General features: G+C 51.9%; 1 protein-coding gene across 1 annotated transcript; it reads left to right on the top strand.

Moving 5' to 3' along the window:
- Positions 1-3,841: 3,841 nt before the first annotated feature.
- Positions 3,842-4,922, top strand: IMP3 (IMP U3 small nucleolar ribonucleoprotein 3). The gene has a single exon (XM_004594619.2). The coding sequence runs from the start codon at positions 3,926-3,928 to the stop codon at positions 4,478-4,480; it is 555 nt and encodes a 184-aa protein (XP_004594676.1). The 5' UTR covers positions 3,842-3,925; the 3' UTR covers positions 4,481-4,922.
- The last annotated feature ends 4,207 nt before the right edge of the window (positions 4,923-9,129 follow it).

Here is a 9,129-nt window from a genome sequence, read left to right as displayed (position 1 = left end):
CTCCAAGCAGGACTGGACACTGGCGGCTGCTTCCTTCGCGCTTGCTGAGTGCTGGGCGCTGCTGGACATAGTGCCTGTGTTAATCCTGTCCTGCAAATGATGGGATTTCTGCCCATCCAACCAGGTTCTTAGTCCAGTCCCAACCCCTGAATCTGTAATGAATAGATCTACACTACATCTATTTTGAGTGGCTTTTTTTTTTTTTAAGATTTTTTTTTCAATTGGAAAGTGAGATATACAGAGAGGAGGAGAGACAGAGAGGAAACTCTTCTGTCCGATGGTTCACTCCTCAAGTGGCTGCAATGACCAGAGCTGAGACGATCCAAAGCCAGGAGCCAGGAGCTTCTTCTGGGTCTCCCACGGGTGCAGGGTCCCAAGGCTTTGGGCTGTCCTCAATTGCTTTCCCAGGCCACAAGCAGGGAGCTGGATGGGAAGTGGAGCTGCCGGGATTAGAACCGGTGCCCAAGTAGGATCCTGGTGCACTCAAAGGGAGGACTTTAGCCTTTAGCCGCTAGGCTAGCTTGCTGTTTTTGTTTGTTTAATCACTTGAAAGGCAGAGAGGGAGACAGAGAGAGAGAGCAAGCACTTCACCCATTCACTCCCTAAATGGCTGCAACAGTCTGGGCCAGAAGCCTGGAGATTCCTCCCAGGTTCCCAAGTGACTGCAGGGGGCCCCCTTCCGATGTTTTCCCACGCACTTTAGCTGGGAGTTGGGTTGCAAGTGGGAGCAACAGGGACTTGAATTGGTACCCATGTGGAATTCCAGCATCACAGGCGTTGGCTTTAGCAGTTCTGCCATGGTGGCAGATCCTGGTTGGGTTTTTTTTCTAACTTTTGGAAGCTGTTCCCTGCCTTTCCAGATTCTTGGGGGAGCACTCACCCTTGAACTTCACAAGCATTTTCAGAACCTTTATCTTCCTGGCCCTCCCATCCAGGGACTGTCTGCAGGGCCCCAGTAACGGAGTCCCAGGATTACTGGTCTCTAAAGTGCACTGACCTCACTGGTGTCCGCATATCTTGACTGTTCCTTTGGAAACTGTCCCTGGGTTAGATTTTCTCTCTCTCTCTCTCTTTCTTTCATTTTTAAAGATTTATTTATTTTTATTGCAATGGCAGATCAGATTTACAAAGAAAAGGAAAGATAGACAGATCTTCCATCAGCTCGTTCACTCCCCAGATGGCCTCAATGGCCAGAGATGAACCAATCCGAAGCCAGGACCAGGAGCCTCCTCTGGGCCTCCCATGCAGACGCAGGGTCCCAAGGCCTTGCGCCATCCTCTACCACTTTCCCAGGTTATAAGCAGGGAACTGGATGGGAAGCAGGGCACCCAGGACACAAGCTGCTACCCATATGGGATCTCAGTACTTATTAGTTGAGAAATGAACCACTAAGCCATTGTGCCAGGCTCTTGACTTTTTTCATGCTGTTCTCATAGGTGTGTGTTCTGGTTCCTGCTGGAACGCTGGTTCATGAACTCCGATTCACTTCCCCAAGTACTCCAGCAGCCAGGGTTGGGCCAGGCTGAAGCCAGGAGCCAGGGACTCCATTCAGGTCTCTAACATAATTAAAAAATAAAACAATAAAATATGGGCCTGGTGCAGTGGCCTAGTAGCTAAAGTCCTTGCCTTGCATGCACCAGGATCCCATATGGGTGCTAGTTCATATCCCAACTGCTCCACTTTCTATCCAATTCCCTGCTTGTGGCCTGAGAAAGCAGTCAAGGACAGCCCAAAGCCTTGGGACCCTGTACCCATGTGGGAGACCTGGAAGAAACTCCTGGCTCCTGGCTTCAGATAGGCTCAACTCTGACTGTTGCAGCCTCTTGGAGAGTGAAACAGTGGATGGAAGATATTTCTTCTCTCTATATCTGACTTTCTAATAAAATAAATCTTAAAAGATAAATTAAAAAAATAAACGACAAAGGAGGAGTTGACATTATGACATAGTTGAGCCAGTTTGCAATGCCAATTTTAATCTTGTCTGCTCCTCTTCTGATCCAGCTTCCTTCTTACACAACTGTCAGGGTGCAGAATAGCCCCGGTACTTGGTTCCTTGGGAGACCTGTAAGAACCTTCTGGCTCCTGGCTTTGGCCTAGCCCAGCCCCAGCCATAGCAGCCATTTGGGGACTAAACCAGTGTATGGAATATCTCTCTTCCCTCCTTTGTTTCTCCGTAACTCTGCCTTTCAAATAATAATACTAATAGTAATACAGAAAAAAGCAAACATATATAACACCTTTATTTACAAAGTAAGTGTAAATTAGTCATAAGTAAGTACCATAATGCACCAAACTGGCCAAAAAAAAGTTTGTTTTTTTTTAAAGCAAACAACTGTCAGGTGCAGCCGAAGGAACACCACAACCATTCTGGTAACCAATGTGGCGATGTCAGGAAAGGGTGACCACAGCCTTCCAGCCCAGCAGTTCCATACAATAACCTCCACACTCTGTGCTGTCTGGCATGCCACACTTCTGCAATGTCAGCATGTCAGTTGCCCCGAGGATGGGGAACTGCAGTGGACTTCCAAAGGCCAGCAAAGGGGGCCCTGAGCGGGCCTTTCAACAAGCTGACCCCGTGATGCATGTGTACTGGTGAGCCCATTTCTTATGGGGCAGAAAGAAGGAACAAATGAAAAGGCAGGAGATAACTGTGGGACAAAAGGATGGGTGCAGTCAGCGATGCTGACCTGACCTTGCTGGGTGTCGCTGTCCTGCAGCGATGGACTTGGTGCACGGAGCCGATAATAACACACGTGTACTACTTATTCTGACAGTCAATAGCCAGTTTATTTGTGGCATCAGACTTTATACACTGAGAGTCATATAGGATAAGGGAGGAAGCATTGAGCTTATCAACAAAACCCATCAACTGTTTCTATACTTTTGTTTGGAACTCCTTTTGGTTTGCATATTCCACCAAGTGAACATGCTGTCCACTCAGCTGTTCTCATACAAATGATATCCATTTAGTTTTATATGAATGGTACACACTCAGTTGTTCTCTTACAAATGGTATCCAATCCAGTCACACAAATGTCATCCATTCAGTTGTTCTCATGCAAATGTTATCCAATCAATTGTAATCCTGTGCTCGCTGACCATCTAGGGTCACAACGCCCTTCTGCAGCGGGGGGGGGGGGGGGGGGGGAAGTTCACGAATAGCCATTATACCACCTGGTCCTTTAGACCTTACATCTTCCAGATACCAAACACTTGGGATCCCACAGAGCTTAAGAGAAGCAGCTAGGTGGCAGCAAAGGCCTCCGCGTGCACATCCAAGCGTTGGGGCAGGCTTTCCTCCCGCTTCCAGAGCCGGCCTGGAAGGTGCACCTGCGCCCAGACCGAAATGCCCAGTGAGGGTCATGAATGGGTTTCACCAGCCACCGGACACACCTCCAAGTGGCTTCCCTTGGCGATTTGGAGGCCGCCTGAGAACCGGGCATGTCAGAGATTTAGTGCCTCCACCCCTTCCCCGCCAACCGCGCTTGGCAAAGGAAAATCTCCCAGTCCCCTTGGAAAGCGGGTGGGGACAGCAAAGTCAGTCCCCAGGCAACCCGGCCGGTCCGGTGGGACACCAAGAAGGCCAATACAGCTAAAAACGCTACTGCAGAGGTCCGAAATCATCGGCCTGCAGCTTTAGCTCCTGAGGGGTGAGAGGGAGATGCCAAAGGGAAGAAATCTGGAAGTGTTAGCACACCAGAGAACGCAACTAGGATCTGCTAGCGCCTGCCTGCAGAGCCGAGGCCCGGGAGCCGGAAATAACAGGCGGAGAGGCGTGGCCACGGTCGGGGCGTGGCCTTCAGCGTTCCACTCATTGGCTCCAAGTCGCAGGGGCGGCCTGGTGCTCGGGGCGAGTAGGCGGAAGTCGCGCGGTCACCGAATTCTGGGTCATGCTCTCCGGCCTGCCGGCCGCCCGCTCGCCATCATGGTCCGGAAGCTCAAGTTTCACGAGCAGAAGCTGCTGAAGCAGGTGGACTTCCTCAACTGGGAGGTCACCGACCACAACCTGCACGAGCTGCGCGTGCTGCGGCGCTACCGGTTGCAGCGGCGCGAGGACTACACGCGCTACAACCAGCTGAGCCGCGCCGTGCGCGAGCTGGCGCGCCGCCTGCGCGACCTACCCGAGCGCGACCCGTTCCGCGTGCGCGCCACGGCCGCGCTGCTGGACAAGCTGTACGCGCTGGGCCTGGTGCCCACGCGCGGCTCTCTGGAGCTCTGCGACTCGGTCACGGCTTCGTCCTTCTGCCGCCGCCGCCTGCCCACCGTGCTGCTCAAGCTGCGCATGGCGCAGCACCTGCAGGCAGCCGTGGCCTTCGTGGAGCAGGGCCACGTGCGCGTGGGCCCCGAAGTGGTCACCGACCCCGCCTTCCTGGTCACGCGCAGCATGGAGGACTTTGTCACCTGGGTCGACTCGTCCAAGATCAAGCGGCACGTGCTGGAGTACAACGAGGAGCGCGATGACTTTGACCTGGATGCCTAGCCAAGGCATTGGTCGCTGGGGAGATGGAGAGGTCCGCGGCGGGACCCCACGGGAGTGCTGGGAGAACTCTGTCGCCTCCAAGCAGGCCACATGAAGAACCAAGGCGGGTACCTTGTTGTTTGCCTCAAGTTGTCTTCGAATTCGGACTCCTGATGACCCCACGCACGACTTGCGTGGGGCAGAGATACGGGACCCTTTGTGCCTCGCTCCGGCAGTCGCTGATGGCTTGTGCCTCCAGAATTGTAGAGTATAAGTTAGGACTTGGGGGCGCACCCATACCCTACCTTCCCCTTTAAATCGTCTTGGGACTGTTTTGATTCGGTTTAATTCTTGTTCCTGGCCGTGATTTATCTGCTTAGCAGTCGGAGAGCGCGGACTTCCCTCTAAATAAAGGGAGTGAGAATGTGCAAACCCCCTGTTTAACGGAGTGTCTTCCTAGTGCTAATAAATGGCCCAACTACTTATATAGTAAGTGCAGCTTGGTTGCTCAAGGCTGGACTAGTTATCACTTTCTGGTCCGTTCCTAGGAGTGTTTAGCAGAGCTTTCCTGGGCGGGATTTCCTGTTGATGCTCCAACCCCTCGCTCTCCCGGACCCCCATTGGAGGGGGTGCTGGAGTGTTTGCTTCAGGGAAGTAGCTCTGGGCTGGGCACCTGGTTGTTGGTAGTGACCCATGGGTTTGGGGGAGACAAGTGTTCTTAGGGGGTGATGGAGACCTCTCTAGTGTGTGGCCACTTCTGTGCAGACATGATGGGAAGGTGGCGTGGCGTGGTGACAACAGCAGGTGTGTCTTACCACAGGTGAGGCTCAGCTGGGAGTGCGTGGCGTGTGTTAACCTGTTGATACCTATGGACAGTCCTCCACTTACCACCTGCAGGGACCGGTGCACCAGTGGGCCAGGAAGATGGGGTGTGTATGTGACTGGGGTCGTGTTCCACTGTAAGAGACCGGGTCAGTGTTGGCACAGCCAGCCCTTGGGATGTGTCCCGATAGAATTTCCAAACCAGCAGACACAGCAGCGAGGCTGGGCCAGGCTAGACCTTGGGCACAGCTCAGCATGGGATGCTGGTGAGGGGAGAAGGAGGGAGCATGCACTGAGCAGGGAGGTTTTGGGAGAGGATGATGTTCAAGGAAGTGGAAAACCTAACCACAGGAGAGGGCGGCCTGTCAACCCCACAAGGTAGACACTGGGTTTGGGAACCAGGATTGAGACCAAAGCTAGGGATTCAAGTCCCAGGCTCATGTAGAGGGAGGAGAAAGTGATCTTTCATCTACATGCTGATTCTCTGTCCCCAAATGCTCACGATGGCTATGGGTGGGCCAGGCTGAAACCCAGACCTTTGCTGTCCTTGAACTTTGGGACTCTATCCACGCTTCTTGCATGGGTGGTAGGGACCCAAGTACTGGATCCATCATTTTGCCGTTGTCCCAGTTGTGTTAGCCGAGAACTGGAACAACCAGGACTTGAACCAGCACTCACACAGTGTGCTGCGTTGCAGGGTACAGCCTGACGCACTGTGCCACTACGCCAGTCCCAACTTTATTCCTCTCAGAATCCCACTGCCTGTCCGTTGCCTGGACAATCACACCCCATTGGGGTCTCAGCATTGTGGATCTCCCTCCAGCACTCATAGGACCCCATGAAGCAAGACAGGTTGATGGGCATTTGGAGTTGCTGTCCCTGTGTTCCAGGCAGAGCAACCCCAGAGCTCTCGAAGGAACGTTGGGGGAGAAGGAGCAATCTTTTTACAAGAGGTTTTTTTCTTTTTTCTTTCCTCCTTTTGGGGGAAAATGTAAAGGAAATGACTTAGCAGACCTGCAGTCTGGAACGTTGGGCTTACAGGGAATGCTTTGTCCAGGATAAGGCCTACTCTGAGCCCTGCCTTCTCTGCTGCACTGGCCACTTGCCTCCAGTGTCTGCGCACAAACACCACAGAGTGCGGGAAAGTGACTTTTGAGTGGGTGCAGGGTGTCTGTTGGAAGCGATGAGAAAATTTTTGAATTAGATCACTGTGATGTTTACAAAACAGAAGGGGGATTGGTAGAAGGACATTGTGATTCTAGAAGGACAATGAACATAGGATTACAATTGATAGGTCGTCATTTGTGTGACAACAACTGATTGGATAATTGGTTGGACATCATTTAGATGAGAACACTGGATGGGATATACAAAACAAAAGATAGTTCCAAACAAGAGCATGGAAGCAATCGATGGGTTTTTTTTTTTAAAGATTTATTCATTTTATTACAGCCAGATATACACAGAGGAGGAGAGACAGAGAGGAAGATCTTCCGTCCGATGATTCACTCCCCAAGTGAGCCGCAACGGGCCGATGCGTGCCGATCCGATGCCGGGAACCTGGAACCTCTTCCGGGTCTCCCACGCGGGTGCAGTGTTCCAATGCATTGGGCCGTCCTCCGCTGCTTTCCCAGGCCACAAGCAGGGAGCTGGATGGGAAGTGGAGCTGCCGGGATTAGAACCAGCGCCCATATGGGATCCCGGGGCGTTGAAGGCGAGGACTTTAGCCGCTAGGCCACGGCTCCGGATCCAATACCTCCATCCTTTACATTCCTCTCAGCTGCATTCCTCCCTCCTGGCACATGTGGCTCCCTTAGTGGGTCTCCAGGTGAGCAGTGAGAAGTGCAGGTCCTCAGGTTGGTACTTGGCATTGGTCTTAACTGAGGACTTACCCAGGGAGGAATTTGCTTTGCTTTCAGATATAATAACCTCAGGGTGCTGCAGCGGAAATGGGCAGGAAGATGAGCTGGAAAATTTCTCCCAAGTTCAGCACAGCCTGGCTCTGTAGCCCCACCCCTTACCTGTCAGGCATACACCCCTTCCCCAAGATGCACCTGTACTAACAAGGGAACTTGAGGGAACAGACACCACGACACCAGCAGGCGGTAAGGCACCTTTGCAGTCTGACAGTGCCGCTGGCTGCTGGTGAGGCCCTCTAATTTGGAAGCGCTGGACACCTTCCGGCTCTCCACCTTCTCTTTCCAGCCCAACAGAGTTACCAGAGTTGCTTTTAGGGGCCTATAGAGTCCACTTTAACACCAAGTGAGAGGAAGTGTCTTTTTGTCATCTCTGGAATTTCTAATCACATCGAAATTTTTTTTCTAAAGATTTTTTTTTTTTTAATCGGAAAGTCAGATACAGAGAGAGGAGGAGAGACACTGGAGGAAGCTCTTCAATCTGTTGCTTCATTCCCCAAGTGAACGCAATGGCTGGAGCTAAGCCAATCTGAAGCCAGGAACCAGAAGCTTCTTCCGAGTCTCCTATGCAAGTGCAAGGTCCCAAGGCTCTGGGCTGTCCACAGCTGCTTTCCCAGGAGCTGGATGAGAAGCAGGGAGACCGGGACAGGAACCGGCACCCATATGGGATCTCAGCACAAGGAATAGGAATTTAGCTGCTAGGCTACTACACCAGGTCCCAACTGTTTCAGTTTTTGAGATTGTTTTTATACTATTATTTTATTGGAAAGGTAGATTTACAGAGAGAAGGAGAGACAGAAAGATTTCCCATCTGCTGGTTCACTCCCTCAGTGACTGCAACGGCCAGAGCTGAGCTGATCTGAAGCCAAGAGCCTGGAGCTTCTTCTGGGTCTCCTATATGGGTGCAAGGTCCCAAGGCTTTGGGCCTTCCCAGGCCAGAAGGACCTGGAAGGGAAGTGGAGCAGCCAGGATTCATACCTGCCCCCCCATATGGGATTCCAGCAGATGTAAGGCTAGGGTTTAACTACTAGGCTACTGCACTGGACCCAAAATTGTTTGACTTCATCACTTCATAACACATTAATTTCTGATTTTCACTACATAATTATGTGCTAGTTTTTACTTATTTGAAAGGCAGAACTACATCAGGACACAGAAAGCACTTAAATCCTGTGGTTCACTCTCCAAATGCCCGCCGTCAGCAAGGGCAGGGCTAAGCTAAAGCTACAGCCAAGAACTCAACCATGGTCTCCCTCGGGGGTGACAGGGACTCCATGACAGGCCATCTGGTGCTGCCAGATCCTGGACAGACAGTGGGATTCAACAGTTTGGTCACCACCACACCAGAACTCTGCCCCATACCACTCTTAAATACATGTATTCAGATTTTTAAGTAAAGATTGATTTTTATTTATTTGAAAGGCAGAGCTGTGGGCAGGGGTGGTAGGAAACAAAGTGAAAAAGTTCTTCCAGGTCTCCCACGCTGGTACAAGGTCCCAAGGCCTTGGGCCGTCCTCCACTGCTTTCCCAGGCCACAAGCAGGGAGCTGGATGGGAAGTGGAGCAGCCGGGATACGAACTGGCACCCATGTAGGATCCCAACAAATGCAAGCAGTGGCTCAAGTGCTTGGGAGGCCCAGATTGGAGTTCCTGGCTTGCATGGCTCCAGTCCGGCAGAGCCCTGGATGTCACACATTTGGGGAGTGAACCAGGGAATGGAAACTGTCTTCTGAATTAAATAAATCCTTCAAGAAAGGGGGGGGACTGGGGCCAGCATGATGGCTCTTTAGGCTAATCCTCCATATGCAGTGCAAGCACCAGCATCCAATATAGATGCTCCCTTCTATCCTGGCTGCTCCACTTCTCATCCAGCTCCCTGCTTATGTCCTGGCAAGGTAGTAGAGAATGGCCCAAAGTCTTTGGACCCTGCATC

The sequence above is a fragment of the Ochotona princeps genome, chromosome 6 (genome assembly GCF_030435755.1).
Source record: "Ochotona princeps isolate mOchPri1 chromosome 6, mOchPri1.hap1, whole genome shotgun sequence".
In the NCBI taxonomy this organism is placed as follows: Eukaryota; Metazoa; Chordata; class Mammalia; order Lagomorpha; family Ochotonidae; genus Ochotona; species Ochotona princeps.
This window is presented reverse-complemented; position numbering and strand designations above follow the sequence as displayed.